This window comes from Dipteris shenzhenensis, chromosome 28, assembly GCF_047967505.1.
Source record: "Dipteris shenzhenensis isolate YYH24624 ecotype China chromosome 28, Dip_SZ_1.0, whole genome shotgun sequence".
NCBI classification, from domain to species: Eukaryota; Viridiplantae; Streptophyta; class Polypodiopsida; order Gleicheniales; family Dipteridaceae; genus Dipteris; species Dipteris shenzhenensis.
In genome coordinates, this window is record NC_141623.1 from 679,670 (window position 1) to 697,994 (window position 18,325).

The 18,325-nt window shown below is 45.1% G+C and overlaps 1 protein-coding gene across 1 annotated transcript in view; it reads right to left on the reverse strand.

Annotated features, from left to right (window-relative positions):
• LOC147883013 (vacuolar ATP synthase subunit H family protein) overlaps nt 1–17,180 on the reverse strand; it is a 129,530-nt gene extending 112,350 nt beyond the window's left edge. Inside the window, exons 1-3 of the mRNA XM_087399385.1 lie at nt 16,884–17,180; nt 16,612–16,737; nt 2,227–2,329 (exon numbers count right to left, since the gene is read on the reverse strand). Coding sequence (XP_087255511.1) covers nt 2,227–2,329; nt 16,612–16,737; nt 16,884–16,913 — 259 coding nt within the window. The 5' untranslated portion in view covers nt 16,914–17,180. The remainder of the gene's footprint in view (nt 1–2,226; nt 2,330–16,611; nt 16,738–16,883) is intronic.
• Between the last annotated feature and the right edge of the window lie 1,145 nt (nt 17,181–18,325).

Genomic DNA, 18,325 nt, shown 5'->3' on the forward strand with positions numbered 1-18,325 from the left:
CCCAAGTCTCGCCCCCAGGGCCGGACCCTCGCACCCCTTTTTGGAGCAACTTTGAAGTAACACTCATACCACATGTACAAACTGATTTCTAAAATGTTGGTCTTGCCCATATCACATTTCTTTATATATGGGCTTGCACCTTGCTGAGTATGGTTCTGTGCCCCGCAGGCAGATCATGGTTGAGATTGCAAATACTAACATTGGCATTGAACATGCCAAATACACCCCTCAGGATGTTTTGATTGTTGAAAAAGTATGACAGTGTTAGATGGGATTTTAATGCATATGTTATGCAGCGGAGGGGCTTTGGACCAAAGATGTTAAAAATGTGGTTTACTGGCTCTATGAAGATGGCACCGCTTGTTGCCTCTTATCTGATGCCTGGTTTACTGGCTCTATGAAGATGGCACCGCTTGTTGCCTCTTATCTGATGCCCTCTCTTCTTCTTGGACCTTGGGCCGCTCAGTTCGTCAAGGCTGTCCTCTCACAGTGCCATGCTTTTTGCAACCGCTACTCATCCATTGTTGATGCATATGAATGCCTTAGTTTCGCAGCAGTGTTTGCATGACATTGATTTCTTTGAAGGCACACCTTTTGTAAGCCAAACTTATGCAGATAATTCTTTTTTCTTTCTATGAAACTTAGAAGCGGATGTCAGGCATCTTATGCAGGTAATTGATTTGTTTGATCTCGCAGCTGGGCTTTCACTAAATCCAAACTCTTGCCTCTACATGAGTGTGATTGGCATCGCCTTTTGTGGCCTGGCCTCTTGCCCCCTCCTGATCAGAAGGTGTCATTTGATCCTATTGGATCACACATCTCTTTCCCACAAGAGCTACAAAAGCTTTTCCATAAGCTGGACTATTGGAAATTGTCTTTGTTTGTTCGCCTTTGGATTGTGCAGTCATTCCCGTGGCATGCGTGCAGTTTTATTTTCTGCTTATTCCCTGGTCTTCTCTGGTGTAACAAAGGTCAAATTTGGTCTACTTGGTCGCCTTTGCATGTTCGCCTTTGGATTGTGCAGTCCATTCCCAAGGCATACGTGCAGTTTTATTTTCCGCTTATTCCCTAGTCTTCCCTGGTGTAACAAAGATCAAATTTACTTGATCAATTTCTAGCCTAATCAGCCTTTAAATGGCTTTGTAACTAATAGTATTCTAAGTAGGATGGCCTAATGTTGCCTCATGGCATCCTAAGGCACCATCCCATAAGCATAGCGGTAAATTTTGCACAGGCCTATACCTATAAAAGGGGCCCTACTGTACCATGTACATATACTTTGAATACCATTTAATGAAAAGTCATTACTGGTCAGGAAGCTGACTGTGTCAGCTGACTCAGCTGCAGTTGCTGAGCTGAACTGAGCCGTGACTGGAAGCACGAGCTGAAGCAAGAAAAGCGTGTTGAGCGTTGTATTGAACAAGCAGAGACAATGGGCAGTAGATGTGCATGCACGGGGGAAACGGGAGCACGCTGAATCAAGAACTTACTCTGATACCATTGTGTAGTAAAGGAGTGGAGTGCAATTGAAGGAGGAAGCTCAAAGAGCACTTGCAAGCATGGATAATGATGAACGTACAAGTGTGGCTTACATAGTAGCCCTAATTTAGGAATAAATATCCTACGTGTACTAACCTGGATAGGGCTTGTAGTAAATGTACTAACTGTCATAACTATCCTACAAGGCTCATACCGGTGTGACTTTTGCAGGCCGTCGTTTGATTTTGGACGATGGTTTTGCTGCCACATTCCCTGCAATGTGTGTTGATCTGATGCAAGAGGTCCATTGGAGAAAAATACAGAGCCGGCCGAGCCGAGGCGACAAAGAAGCTAGACCAAGTGGCAGTAGCGAGCACAGGTAACAGAGGAAGTCCCGGCTGAGATAGTGGCATGCAATCAGAGGTGGAGCCGATTATGGGTAGCATCAGCCGGAGCTACATCGATGCTGGTGGGTAGGCTGAGCACTAGTGCTACCATGATAGGCTGACGAAACAGGCAAAGCAGCTATGGGTGGCAACACTCGGGCGAAACAGTGGCAGAAGTAGTGGCGCTGGTGGAGAAGAAAATGCCGAGCTACTTAAAATAGCTTTGATACCATGTTGGGAATAGTGAGTGAGACGTATGCTGCTCTATCTCTGCATATGGACATCAGGCATCAACGATTGTTAATACATCACGTCTACATGCTCCCACACATATAGAGCACACACATAAGTTTTACCATACCTGAAAGCATATCCTCGATAAGGGCTAGAACATATTCCAATGTTTCTTCCTTCGTAATATCACGAAGAATACCCACAAAAACCCGTACGTAGGATGTACCGTTCTGTTATGCAAAGATTTGTTGTTAATTTCAAGCATCAAAAATACAAGAGAACTGAACAGGACAACAAGATGCTAATTAAAAAAGTGTTCAGGCCATTTGTGGCCAAATCCTACAACTTGATACAATGTGATAGCAATTAATCCATTTTACTCGAGTGCAATTACACATCTCCTTAAATCAACCCAAATTATTTTTAAGAAGGTGCAATTTTTTGCCGACCCACGATCAAAGAGAGCTTAGAAAACAATCGAACTATAACATTGAATTTATAACAAACGAAAATTCAGTAAAGGGAGGCCTACAACTGAAAGAAATGAGCGATGCCACTGATGACCTTGTACTACCTAGCATAAGGTACCCTCTACATTCCAAAAGATACATAGCCCAAATGATTAAATAGCATATCGAAAGATGTTTTAGATCATTTTGTTTTTTGTTTCTGAAAAACAATGGAAATGGAGAAATTTCAGAAAGAAGGAAACCTTACCTCCATCCATCTTATTAAAGGCAGAGAAGAAAATGGTAATTATTAGCATCTTCAAAACATTGGGAAAGATCCCCCTCTTCCATTTTAAGGGGTCCGAGGGGCTTATGACTAGCATGTCCAAAGAGGATCACCCACTAGAGGCTAACCCCCCCAAGCCAGGATTATAGCTCGCCCCGCAATCGTCCTCAGTGGATAATTGACAGCATAACACATACGGAAGGCTAAAGCATCCCCTCACTTACGCATATGAAATGTCAGCAGTAATCGAGACAAACCCATTCCTTCTCCTGGAAAAATCCAGGATTGTTGCTCAAGGCAGTCACGCGCAAATTACGGGAGTTGCAAATCAAAAGTCCCATAATTTCATGTCCTCGTGACAGTTCAACTGCTGGTGGGGGCCCTCGGGGGTTCCAAAATGCAACTCTAATGGAAAAGCAGCAAGAATACTCCTCAAAATAGAGAACTGAGTGAACCCAAGTCAAATAACAGCAAGTAGATACCCTGAAGTGCAACAATGGACCAATAGGAGAGTACTTGTGGGCAAGATGAGTATTCAAGGTGCTGTAGCAGGTCCGAAATCCTCAAGAAGGGAGCCGTAGGGGCGCCAAATGCAATGAGATAGCTCGAAATTTGTGAAGTGCTTCTGCAAACCAGCTCCAAGCTATACCAAGAGGCTGACCCAATCTTCCATTGGTGCTTACAAAAGGTAGATTTATTGTCTTCGTAGCCACAAGCATTCTTATATCCAATTTAAAGAGTTTCTTGCTACTATTAATGCTCATGATGAAAGCCGGTACACCTTGACATCTTGCAACAGTATTCTACTCTACATGTCAATCTTTTTGAAGATGTCACAATCCATGACATATCCTTGTTCCTAAACTTTATGGTTGGATGGATGGACACTTGTGGAAGGCTATGCCTTTTTGATGGGACACTTTGCATGAGGCACAACCCTTCACAAGAGCTATAACTCTTTCAAAGAAGCATATGTTTTTATGAAAGGATATTTCTACTATAGCATTGTAATGTGGCACCCTTCACAAAGGACACCTTTCGGCACACACCCCTCAACTGTGGCTGTTAACTCTTAAGAGGAGAGCAGCCTCATTGTGTGGATCAATAATTCTTAAGCATTATGATTCAATAGGTTTTTCTTCTTTGCTATCATTATATTCCTTAGCTCATTGATGATATGAGATTACTAGGATGTCTTACATCAGCGTTAGTTTGGAGCTTCCAGAGCCTGCCAGGGAAATTCGTTTTTACCCAGGGGCCAGCTTCAGGTGATCCAGAGCCTGCCAGGGAAATTCGTTTTTATCCAGCGGCCAGTTTCAAGTGATCCAGGGAAATTCGTTTTTACCTAGGGGCCACTTTCAGGTAATCCAAGGCCTGCTAGGGAAATTCGTTTTTACCCAGGGGCCAGTTCCAGGTGATCCAGGGCCTGCCAGAGCAAATCGCAATTGATCCAGAAGCTTGTTGCAGGTTGCGATTTCTGCCAGGGTGTCTGTTCAAGTTTGCGATTTGCTTTTGGGCTGTTCCAGGTGCCTGCGATTAGTTCTAAGGCTGTTTCAAGAGTTCATGACTTGACCAAGCTGCTCCAGGTGAACTGCAGCTTGCTTTTTCAGGCTTTCAGGCTCTGCAGGAGATTTTGACCTGATTTTTTGGAGCTTTCTGGGTGTTGGTTTTGGTAACTTTCTAGGCGTGGACATTCGCTTCTAAGCTGCTCTTGGGACTATGCCAAAGCAGAATCAGCTTATCTCCACAGGATCTTGGTTTTCTAGCCAGGGTGATCTTTCTTCTGTGGATTCCAGGCAGAAGAAGGCTTGTCTTTGCCTGCTTTTGCCGTTCGCAGGTTGGTTGCTGGCTAGTTATTGCGTTTGGGTTTCTTTCCTCACGAAGAAGGGTTGATTTATGCTGTTGGGCAGTGGCCAAGGAGGCTATAGACTGTGGCAACCCGCTGGGTGTTTGGTTGTTTGATTGCACCAAAGTTCAGCTGTTGAGGGCTTTGTCTTGCAGTTGTTCAGCCGTGTTTGGGGGCATGGGTTGTCCATTGCTCCTTTGATCCCTCCCAAGTTGATGCATTCTTTACTGCTAATGATGCTCAGTCTTGGTATTTTGATAGTGGTGGTTCCAAGCACGTCACATCTTGCAGACAGTTGTTTCATTCCTTAGCCAATGCACCTCGAGGCACATGTGCTAATAATTGGAGATGTGCAGCTCACATCCATTTCAAGCCATCCTGTCACTCTGACTAATGTTCTTTTTGTGCCCGGAATCAAAGTCAACTTGATTTCAATTTCAACAATTGCCACTTTAGGTTTCACAGTGATTTTTAATGGATACAGATGCCTAGTATATGATCTTCGTGATGACAAGGCATAGTTCTCACTGGCACTTTGAAAAAGTAGCTTTATCACCTTGATGATCACTCAGCTGCACTCTCTATTGAAGCATTTGCTATTTCAGATTCACAGCTTGCTGAAACTCACCTTTGGCATGAGAGAATGGGTCATCTCAATTATAGAGCTCTTGCCAAGTTATATTCACAGGACATGGCAAATGATGTACCTCAAACTCAAACAGTTTCTAAACATATATGTGAGGGTTGTCTTTTGGGTAAGATGCATCGGTTTCCTTTTCAAAAGAATTGTCCAAAACTCTCACAAAGGAAATTGCAGCTAGTGAACAGTGATGTCTGTGGCCCAATGAGGACAAATGCCATTGGGGGGTACAAATCTTTCATGACTCTCATTGATGACTTCACAAGATATTGCTAGGTATATGCTTTAAAAGCCAAATCTGAAGTGTTCTCATGCTTTCAGAGGTGATGACAATGCCATAGTTCTCATTGGCACTTTGCAAAAGGGGCTTTATCACCTTGATCATCACTCAGCTGCACTTTCTATTGAAGCATTTGCTATTTCAGACTCACAACTTGCTGAAACTCATCTTTGGCATGAGAGAATGGGTCATCTCAATTATAGAGCTCTTGCCAAGTTACATTCACAGGGCATGGCAAATGATGTACCTCAAACTCACACACTTTCCAAACATGTGTGTGAGGGTTGTCTTTTGGGTAAGATGCATCGGTTTCCTTTTCAAAAGAATTATCCAAAATTCTCACAAAGGAAATTGCAGCTAGTGCACAATGACGTATGTGGCCCAATGAGAAATGCCATTGGGGGTTACAAATATTTCATAACTCTAATTGATGACTTCACAAGATATTGCTGGGTATATGCTTTAAAAGCCAAATCTGAAGTGTTCTCATGCTTTCAGAGGTGGCTGAATATGGTTGAGAATGAATCAGGATGCAAGCTTGTCACCCTCAACACAGATAGGGGGGGAGAGCATATGTCAAAGGAGTTTTATGTATTTTTGTCTTCACGGCGCATTGTTCACTCATGCACTACTCCATGGTTGTTAAGACACTCCTGTCTTATCGTAAGACACTTAAGACACTTAAGACACGTGTCTTACCTTAAGACACCTTTAGACACTCTTGTTTTTTTTTTTTTTTTGGGTGGGTGGGGGGTAACAACAACATTAAGTTTGACTTAGCCATGCTATCATCGATGGTGACTTTGGATCTAGCAGTGGCAGTGACCTCGTAGATTCGGATTAGGATGAATCTTCAGAGATTTGAGTCTTGAGAGTCGAAAGTTTCCTTTCAATTATATGTATCGAGATGCAGATTTCATTCATATCACATGTGACAAGATTCAATTGTCCATTTAAACCTTTAAGTACTCAATACTTGCGAGCTCTTGAGTCGCGAGTCTTAACTTTAAGTTTTAAGTCTTGAGTGACGAGTCTTGACTCTTAACTACATTGTACAAGTGCCTTCTTGCATTGTTTAAGTGTAGCTTATTGTACTTCTAGAATCTAGCAGCGAGCTATGCTAGCAAGTTGTACATTTGTATACTTATACATATATTAATTAAATATTTATTATTATAATCACAATGGCATGTCTTACGTGTCTTATCTTTAAGACACTTTAGACACTCGTGTCTGAAGCGTGTCTAACATGTCATGTCTTAACGTGTCTTACAACCATGCTACTCCTTACACTCCTCAGCATAATCCAGTTCCTGAAAGGAAGAACAGGTCCACTATGGAGATGGCCACATGCATGCTTAAGGCCAAGTCCTTGCCCAATAAATTTTGGCTGCCAACTATGTGCTGAATAGATCACCTACAAGGGCATTGAGGACTGTTACACCTTATGAAGCATGGAAAGATAGGAAGCCTTCACTTTCACACATGAGAGTTTTTGGACCTCTTGCATATGTTCATGTACCATCTCAGTTGAAACGTAAGCTTGATGATAAGGCAATCATATGCATATTTATTGGTTACAGCCAAGAGAGCAAAGGGTATCGGTTATACCAACCAAATACTAGGAAGATTATTGTCAGTAGAGATGTCATTTTTGCTGAACATTTGGCTTCTCCTCTTGTGGACTGCAAAGCTAAACCAGAAGTTGACATGTTTGATGCCTTTGACTCTTGGTTACCTCTGCTTCCCTCAGAAGGAGACTTTGACCAGCAACATGAGCCTCCTGCAGGCCCTCCAACAAGCAATGATCAGCCAGTACCCCACGCTGATTTGCAGGGTTCTCTTCCAGCACAAAATGATCCCACTATTCATGATGCAGTGATTGAAGAAAGAGCTGTCAATAGACAGCAAAGGCAAGTTCCCAGATGGCTTCTTGACACATTGAGGGACAGCAAACAAGATCAATCTCTTGCTGCCAGGACAAGATCAGGGAATAGACAGATACATGGTCACTTTCTTGAGTTTGCACTCCTTGCTACAGCTTGCAATGAAGAGCCTTTGTGCCATAAAGATGCTTTTGACAGCTGTCAGCAAAGAGTGGATGGATGCAATGAGAGCTGAGTTACAATCCATTGCCAAAAATGACACATGGGAATTAGTAGATCTCCCTCCCGGCAAGCATGCCATTGGTACCCGATGGGTCCACAAATTAAAAAGGAAATCTGATGGCAGCATAGATCGACACAAAGCCCGTCTTGTTGCAAAAGGGTATGCCCAACAACAAGGCATTGACTTTGAGAAGACCTTTGCTCCCACTTCCAGGATTACCACTATTAGATGTGTCATTGCCATTGCAGCTCATCACCATTGGCAAGTGCACCAGCTTGACATCAACACTGCCTTTCTTCATGGGGATTTGCAGGAAGAAGTTTATGTGACAACCTCCGGCTTTGAGGTTGTTGGTTCTGAAAACAAGGTATGCCGGCTTAGAAAAGCCCTTTATGGTTTGAAGCAGGCACCGAGGGCATGGTATGCCAAAATTCATGCACACTTACTATCCCTTGGTTTTCAGAATAGCCCCACAGAGCCCACTCTTTATGTCCATGGGAGTGGATCTGATTTTTTAGTGCTAATCTTATATGTGGATGACATGCCAATCACGGGCCCCGATACTCAGCATATTGCAGCTTTCAAAGCTGATTTGCAGCAAGCTTTTGAAATGTCAGACATGGTACAGCTACACTATTATTTGGGCATTCAGTTTGCTCATGTTGAGGGGGGTATCATGATGTCTCAGTCCAAGTATATTGGACAGCTCCTTGATCGTTTTCAGTTTGAGGATTGCAAGCCAATCTCTACTCCAGTGGACCCTCGCTTCAAATTTTCAGCTCATGATGGGAGCCCACCATGTGATATCACTCTTCACCAGCAGGCTGTTGGATGTCTCGTTTACTTATGCCACACCAGACCTGACTTACAGCATGCAGTATCCCAGTTCAGCAGGTTCATGCACATGCCCAATTCACAACATTGGCAGGCAGTGAAGAGAGTCTTCAGATATCTCAGAGGCACTCAGGATTTAGCCCTCTTCTATGGTGATCAGGGTTCACTTACCATGCATGCTTACACGGATAGTGACTCGGCAGGTTGTTCCGACACCAGAGTGTCACATACACGCAATTGTTTTTGCTTGGCAGTTCATGTATCTCTTGGCTCAACAAGAAGCAACCAACAGTTGCCACATCTAGCTGTGAGGCTGAGTATAGAGCAGCCTTCACCGCTACAGTAGAGAGTGTCTAGCTTCAACGGTTACTTACAGATCTTGGTATTTGCCAAACATCCTCCACTATGGTCTACACTGACAGCCAGAGTGCTTTGGCCATTGCGCGTAATCCAGTGTTTCATGCGCCTACCAAGCACATTGAAGTTCACTATCATTATATTCGAGAGCGGTTGGAAGAGCCTGATACTTTTGAAGAAGCCAAGGATAATGTGCATTGGATGCAGTGTCTATTGAGAAAAATCAGACCTGGAATCTTGTGGATTTGCCAGCAGGAAAGAATGCCATAGGTACCAGATGGGTTTTCAAATTAAAAAGAAAGTTAGATGGGTCCATTGACAGGTACAAGGCACGGCTAGTTGCAAAAGGCTATGCTCAGAAAAAGGGCATTGATTATGAGGACTCAGAAGACATTTGCTCCTACTTCCAGGATGACCACTATCAGATCAGTTATTGCTATGGCTGCACATTTTGATTGGAATGTTCAACAGTTGGAAATAAAAACAGCTTTTCTTAATGGAGACTTGTTGGAAGAGGTTTATGTCAAACAACCTCTTGGCTTTGAAATTTCGGGTAAAGCAAATAAAGTTTGCAAGCTGAATAAAGCTTTGTATGGGCTGAAACAAGCTCCACGTGTTGAAATGGTCATATCCCCAGCTGTAAGTCCCCATACGAGGAGAGCATTGGGGAGGTAGACTTGGAGATATTGGGGCTGCCACATGAGCTGCCATGTGGTCAGCTGTCAAGGCAAAGGGCAGGCCATGGACCTGGCTGGAGGCAGCTACGTGGCGAACTGTCTGGCAGAAGATATGGGCAGGCTCAGGGCCTGCATCAGACCTGACAGAGGACGGAACAGTCTTTGGCTATGGCGGCCAGCTTGGAACAATAAATGGGCAGGCATAAGGCCTGCAAATAGGCCTGCAATAGGCGCAGGAAAGGGCAAAGGCAGCAGCCCAAAAGCCCTTTTATAGGGCTGGTTGGACCAGCCAACCAAGTCGATTTTTTGACCGACCAGGTCGGCCAGTCTGGTCAGCCAGATTGAGCCAGGCTGGTCGGTTTTTGTTAGCAGCCCTTGGGGGCTATAAAAGGAGGGCTTCCATGCCCTCATTCCACATCATCTGGAGCAGCCAATCCACTGGCAGAAGGAGCAGCGGCAGGGCTACCTTTGGGCCTACATTCAGTAGGAGAAAGAAGTACCTTGTGCTGCAAACCTAGCTCACAGGCGGCTGCCCGCCTAGGCTGGTTTCCAAACAGCAAGGTGGAGAGGATCACTCTAGACAAAGAGTCTACATTTGCTCGAGGTGGAGCACGCGGGCTCAGAGATCTAGAAGTGCTTGACATCTAGTAGGAGAACCTGTTGGTATTGTATCCTGTCCTACTTTGTGGACGGACGGAAATATAAAGTGTTGCTTCTATATTTGTCTCTGAGCGTTGTCTATTTACTGGCTTGCACATCTATACACATAAGTTTAAGAAGTTTGTGATTCCACAACCCACACCACACTGTGTGAGAACCTGGGTAATACTATCAGTCTTCCGCTGTGCATACCCTCTGTTGGGTCATTTCTAACATGGTATCAAAGCCCAAGTAGAAGGCTCACAGGTGTGGGAGCCTAAAGGCAGGGATCTTGCTGAAGGACGACTCTGATTCAGAAGCTCTTGGGAATCGACTAGAGGACAATGCCCTTGCGAGAAGGAGGGTGACTCAAGTTTAGTCAGGTGCGTTCAGAGTTCTGGTCTACTGAAAATTGAGTTTGGTTGACTTTGCTGTGTGGTATAACAGCAAAGATGTTGACCGCTACAGCCTCTTCAGCCGCTGCTCTCCCTTCCTCCTCCCCCAGTTTTCTCTTATTCACTATCCCCAACTTCGGAAAGTCTAGGAAACTAGACGGGACCAACTACCTGATCTGGAAGGTGAAGATCCAGAGTCATTAAGTGGCTCGGAAGCTATGGACACTGACAACTGGAGTGGAGGCGAAGCCGGTCGACATGGTGCACAAGCAAGGGAAGATACTCATGGCAGTGGACAGAGAGGAGCTCGAAGCTTGGGAGGACAGAGATGCCCATGCCCTCGCATTGATCATAGGGACTACGGCGGACTCCGTTCTTCAGATGGCCGAGACGTCAGTAGAGGCGTGGGTCACTCTGAAGGATCTGTACAAGACAGACAACACCTCCCGGACTTTGCTTCTTCAGCATCAACTCTACAATCTCGATATGGAAGAGGGAGATTCGGTACATAGCCACTTGACGAAGGTCAAGGTGGTGAGGGATCAATTGGCATCAGTTGGTCAGAAGGTGGACTCATGCCATTTGGCCTTGATAGTACTGAGGAGGCTACCTCAGAGTTTCAGGAGCTTTGTTACGATCGTGACAGCAGGACAGAGGACCAAACCTCTGACGTTTGAGGTATTGGGTCCATTACTGCTACAGGAGGAAGCTAGGGAGAAGCTCTACAACGACGACAAAGACGACAAGGCACTGCTGGCAAAGGATTACGCTAGCAAAGGAAAGGGCAAGCCTAACGGTGGCACATCCAAAAAAGACGACTCTGATGACGAGGATACTTCCAAGAGGAAGCAGAAGAAGTGCTTCTACTGTGATACGCCAGGTCATTTTGCGAAGGACTGCAGAAAGAAGAAGGTGGATTAGAAAAACAAAAGGAAGGAATCCGACTCAAATTCAGAGGGAGATACAAAGGCCAAAGCAAATGTGGTAATCGAAGAGTTATTCCTGGTGACATCACCGAGTGTTACCGAGGTCAAATATGTTGACCGAGAAACCACAGTGAGGATGTCTGGCATAGAGATGTGGGTCAACGAGGAGTCAAATGCCTTTGTGAAGGTGAAGGACAGCATGGAGCGCTTGGTACCTTCCACGTGCGTGGCTATTGACACTGACACGAGGGTACCCCACCAAACAAGCACCCATACCCAAGGCTGATGTTTGAGACAAGAAAAAAGTAATACATCACATTGTGCCATGAGAGACACCTAAAAACTCCAAGGAGGAAGCCCGCCTACCAAACAGTTAGTTGTCCATCCAAGTGGCTAAACCTATGTAGTCTGTGGGACAAACTCCATGGATGACTACGAAGAGACAAGAGGACCTCATCTAATAGTGGTTCGTGTCGAGGAAGAAAGTCAATGATAGAAAGCTGCTAGTACTCAGCCTGTCTAGCTAGGTCCATCCCTTCTCTGTAGCCTTCGTGAATCAGCCTACTTTTTGACAAGTAATATTGTCACTCGATGTTTTGTCTCTCCACTCGGCCTATCTAGGTGCATCCCTTCTCTATAGTCTCCATGATGCAGCCTTCTTTTCTACGAGATATTGTCACCCAATGGTTTGTCTCCTCATGATAAGAGAGAGGTTATGTCTAGTCCTCATGTGAGTGTCCACCTAAGGTCAGGTCTATTGAGTCGAGGCACTATGGCTCTCTATTGTTTTGGTCCCTTGCATAGTTGATCGCATCATGAAGATCGAGTCTGCAAGGAGAACCACCATGTATCTATAGTATGTGACAATACCTATTTAAGCCCCATCAAGCTCTCTATGTGTCGCCGTTCAAAATGTGCTTGATGTTCTGAATTTGAGCCTTTATAGCATGCTGTGGAGAGACTCTGCTCTTCATTTGTCTCAAATGATGCGAGATTGGAAGGAATTGGCCTTCTTCGAAGGTAGAAGGGGAAGTGAGGGTGCTTCTTCAAATCTCGGACGCAGATTGTTGGAAGGTGATGGACAAAGAGTACTGAAGCTAGAAGAGTACCTGCTTGAGAGCTTAGCGAGAGTTCATGGTCCAGGTTATCTAGAAATATTCATTGGTTGCAGACCTTGCCAAAGGAAGGACGGGTTGAAACAGACGACCCTCAGAGCATGGTACCTGGAAGACTCCAGGTTGTTCACTCATTATGAGGGGAATAACTGGAAGATCGTGACAACTGGATTGCTCAAGTTCGAAGGCAGGAAAGTGACTGAAGATGGTGGTGCCAGGAGGCGCCACCAAAGATGGATCTGTGTACCAGGATGGTGTGCGGAAGCGGAGCCAAACCTGGTGGAGCAGGAGCCACTCGATGAAAAGCCTAGAAAAGATTTCGACATTGAAAAATTCCAGAGGACTATGACCAGGGAGTTACTGAAGCATCATCATCGACGTGTTGGCATTGGCCCTGGATGTATCGGTGAGAGGGGGTGTTGGAATGGTCACCTCCCCATCTGTAAGCCCCCATATGAGGAGAGCATAGGGGAGGTAGACCTGGAGATATTGGGGCTGCAAAATGGGCAGCTGTCAAGGCAAAGGATGACATGGCTAGGTCTCAAATCAGGAGACACATAAGAGATGTGCCCTAGTCTATGCAATAGTCCTCGGATGTGCATGGCTGCTCCTTGAAAATACTCATCCTGGATGGAGGAAGACCTAGAGCAAGTGATGTACAAGCATATGGAACAACCCTTGGAACTCGCAGAAGCACAAGGTGTTGGAGCTGTCCTAGCACATGGCAAGGATGGCGCGGTTTCTAGAATCCAATGGTCATACATACTCCAATATCAACGAGGTTTAGTGTGCTAGAGAAGTGGATGGCTCAAGTAAGGGGTATATTGCTCAAGAATGGTGCTCTTGTAGAGTACGACCTCAAATGCTCGCACACATGAAATTCAAGTGTCTCTTGACTCCCTGAAGTTCAAGTGTCTCTTGAATCACTGATTCAACGAGCTGCTCCCCTACTCCCCAGCCATCCCTCTATGCTCTCCGCCCCCTCCCTTCAGCCTCCTTCATGAATCATCTTCCCCTGCTCCTCCCCCATGCCCGTCATTCCCCCACTTGGCTTCCTTCCACATTTGCTCATCCTTTCGCCTCTTCCTCGCCTATTCTCCAAGCCTCTCAGCCCCCGTCCAGCCTCATGGGGAGCCCCATACGCCAAGGCCTTTGGGAATTCTCGCCAGCTGCAGGCTGTTCTAGGCTACCAACGATAGCACCTATGCCGCCCCTTGGCACTTGGGCTTCCTGCCAGCCCTTGGGGCCTCCTGTTGGAGATTAAGTGGTCACCTCCCCATTTGTAAGCCCCCATATGAGAAGAGCATGGGGGAGGTGGACCATAATAGGATGGGGCTGCCAAATGGGCAGCACATTGGCTGCCATGTGAGCAGCATACTAACACAGAAAAGACAAAAGATGGGGCAGCGCACAGAAGGATACCTGGCTGTTTGGAAGGCCCAGGAGCAGATTTGGAGATGCATCAATGCATGGAAGTCTGCCAGGAAGTGGCGCAATGCCATGTGGCATCTTGTGAATGGTACCCGGGAGGTGTACGGGCTCGGAAACACTCTGGAACAGGTGGATCTGGAGCAGGATCAGATGGCGCAGCATACGGCTGGTTCACACGGAGATTGGTCCAAGAAGAAGAGGCCTCCGTACTAGACACAAATGATGTGGTCATACTCTCATCCTTAGCTAAGGGCCTCCAGCGGCATTTGGATGCATTCTAGGCTTTTTGCAAGACACGTGATTTGAAGGTCAACCTAAGGCCATGATCTTCAACACATCCCGAGTGGCACCTAGAGTTTTTAGATGCATTCTATGCTGAGAGATTGTTGCATCCTATACACACATAGGCTTTTCACGCCTGATCTTCACTTTCAGGATCCAAGAACCAAGTCTCTTCTATGTGATTCGCTTGTCTACCTAGTGGAGATGTACTTTTGGGGACAAATCTATCGGAAACAAACTGGTCCCATATAGAGAGACTATAGGTTCTACTTCTTTGCTCGGATGATCCAAAGCAAGCAATCGGCACCCTGTCATATTCTACTAGCTAAGCTTGGGTTTACTCCTCTACAATCTTTCAGATGGTGACTTATCTCCATAGATTCAAAGACTTTGATACCACAAAATTTGGAGGGCATGATGCCCATGGCTGGCTTGGAGATCATCTATCGCACTGGAGGCAAGGGGGATCAGCAAAGACACGCAGATGGTTTGCAGGCTAGGACTACATATGCATAGACTACCACAATTCCAGTATAGCTTTGAGGCTCCATCCATTCCGCTCACATATCATGAGGTGAACCAGGTCATCAGAGAGGACTTATTTGCAGCTCCACACATACAAGACCTAGATGGCATCTTATGAGCTTTCAATACAACTCAGCTTCTACAGGGATCATGTTTGTGAATGTCAAAGGAGGGATTTACCAAACCACTGGGCACACTCAGATCCATCTCCCATATGCACTGGGGATCTCGATGGGGCAATTCCATGTTTCTTCCCACAAGGGGCAAGCACAGGGCACGCCATGTTAGAGACAAATCCACACTCTGTGTGATATGTAGGAGACAAAGACAATGGAGCACTTTGCATTCCAATGCCCTATGTACTATGAGATCCATGGACCACATCGCTGCGGAGTTGGGCCCACTCAAAGAGTTCCTGGCACATCTTGATTCTTGATCAACAATATGTGGCCACTTTCCTTCTTAAGGCGCAAAGACATGGATCAACTCATACAAGCACAGAGGAGAGCACAAGAAGGACCGGCAAAGCCTAGTTAGAGCACGATCACGGACCCTTTTCTCCAGTGACCTAACAAGTCAAGGATAGCAAGGGGCCAAAATAGGAGAGAGCCAGAGTGCACAACTCGACAGATCCAACCCTTGGTGGATATATCGTCTCTTTTCAACATGAGGAGACAAACCAACGGAGTGGCGGTAGCACTTGTTAGATAATGGGCCACCTCCCACATACTTCTAAGGTTGACAGTAACACTTACTAGACAACAAGCCACCTCGCGAAGACTACAGAGAAGGGAGGGATCTGACACACCGATAATAAGTAGGGATCCGTCACTGATTCTTTCTTTTGAAGCTTCACAAGATCCAGAGCTATTGTCAGACAAGCTCCTCTTGTCTCTCTCGGTGGAGTTGGTCCCACAAATATAGGTCCAGTCACTTGGATGGATACTTGACCGTTTGGTAGATAACTAGGGGCTTCCCATACCCAAGGGCTGTGACGAGAAAACAAATACATTGCTCTGCGTTGTTTGTCCTTAGGTTTCATTGTATCTCAATCTCGTAGATCCTTCGGTCTTTCATATACGTCCATCCACGTCCTTTACCATTCCCCACCCTTTCCCTTTCCTTTCCCTTTCCATCCACGTCCTTTACCATTCCCCACCCTTTCCCTTTCCTTTCCCTTTCCTCTCCCCTTTGCCCATTTTCTTTCCCTTCCCCCTCCCATCTCTCTCCCTTCCTATCCACTTTCTTCTCTCCTTTTCCATCCAATTCCTTTCTCATCCCCATTCCCAATCCCTTACCTTTCCTTCCCTTTTTTATCTAGGTTTAGCCAAAGGAGCTCAAATGGTGATACTCCAATCTCTTATCATGTCACACTTTCATATTTGCCTCTCACCTTCTAGCATTCTATGCATTAGTAGGTAACTCTTGGGCAGAAGAGTTGCAAGCAGCGATGCAATGCCATATGTTAAGTCTACTCACATTTGAGTGCGGTTCTTACTTCCTTCATGAATGGGGTATCCAACAGAGAAGTGTAGCATAAGGCCTTATCTTTAAAATACTTTTATAAGTAAGCGATGGTGGAAAAGGCTAGAAACGTGCTCGAGGTTGAAGCTCCCTTCCCATTTTTTTCACTGTATCGTCGATTCCAGTTGTGAATCCGCCACCCTAGATCGAAAGGGCGGATCTCTACCGATGAAGTGAGCGAGTTGTCGTATTCTCACCTCATCGAGTAAGGCAGCCTGCACGTTCGGAGGCCTGCGGTCGTATCTCCTAAGAAGCTGTAAACCTGTTCCATTTATCAGCTTGGCTGTCATGTAGGTTTCCCACGGTATAACCCTTTCCAGTACCTATTTGAAACAAGAAATCAGACATGCGAAGATCAGAAAACCTATGGGACCCAGAACGCGATAGGGTAGCAGAAATCAAACATAACTCATGGATCGACCGGAAAAACTACTATATGCAAATGCAAAGAACCAACAAGCGTACGCACCTGCTCTCTGGAAAGCTCTTGAGCCTCCATCACGACTGCTAGAGTGCTATGGTCTGATCAGTGGAAAGCTCTCAGAAGAAATTGGGTAACCAAACGTGGCACACGATGTCACATGGTGCTGACCACGTGATCAATTTGTTGGCTGATCCTTGGAACACAAATACAGTCTTCATCACTTTCTAGTGTTAATTACGCATTTCGGCTAAATTTCCGCCAAGGTGAATGATAATAAATCATTCATAAGGCCAGCCCGAGATCCAAATAGCGAAAGAGGGCGCAGAAAGAGGGCGGAGATGATGAATTGAAAGCGATGAGGGAGACAAAGAGAGAGAGAGGGTGCGGATTATGAATTTAGAGAGAGAGAGAGAGGGGGGGGGGGGGCAAAAAATGTAGAGGATTTCTAGAGGGAAAAAAATAGCAAGTGGACCAATAAAAAATCAAGATTTAAAAATAATAAAAAATGGCTATTTTCACTTCTTCTTAAATCACCTTCACTTAGACCTACCTATGGAAGGGGAAAAAAATTAAGTTGTGTATTTAAAATTGCCATTTATGGAGATCATCCTACCTTTTAATAGCCCACTCCCTTTAAAAAATCATATTTTTTTCTTTCTTTCATTCGCTTTATCACTATATTTGGAGGCACGGCCCACTCACACTTTTGATCGTGTCATTTTGTTGCCTCCTTCGCTTCTCACTGGCCCTTTGCAATTCTCACCTTGTCTCCTCTTGTGATCACTTCTATGGCGCTCGTCTTTTTTCATCTTGTTTGCGGATGTTCGGTGGATATATCTTTTGTCCACATCCAAGTCTTGCCTATACGGTGGTGTAAGCGATTACCGTTGCCTTTACAAATGTAATTGAGTTGGTGTAAATCATCGATGACATGCATCAGATAGGTATTCTCACATCTTCATTCCTACAACCTTACGCACTCATAAGAATCATTCTCTCATGATGCATTTGTGCCCGTTTGATGCATCTATTGGTAGTTTTGTTTCGCATGTGTGTAGGTTCTTACAGCATTTTCATTCTGACATTTTGTCCTTTTCGATGTAGGTGATTTGATAAATGCCTTGGTGGCTTTGCTCTTATATTACTTTAAAGTAAATTTCATCACTTTTATATGTTAATGTTATGTTGAAGCACTTACCTCCTTTCACACTTTACGTCATGTCCCTTTAACAATAAATTTTCATTATGCTAATTTGAAAGTATTGTATACTATGTTTACCTTTTATCATCTTGTTACGACAGGCAGCCTAGGGAGATGTTTGGGTTTTCTCAAACCCCCTTGAACCACTTGTCATGAATGTAAGCCCTTGATTTCGTTTGATGTAAAAGCTAAGCTTTTGACTAAAGAACTAGAGTGCCTGCCGCAAATCTTGTTTCTCCCTAGTATTTGTTAATATTGTTTAAAAGCTTATAAGAAGATGTTATTA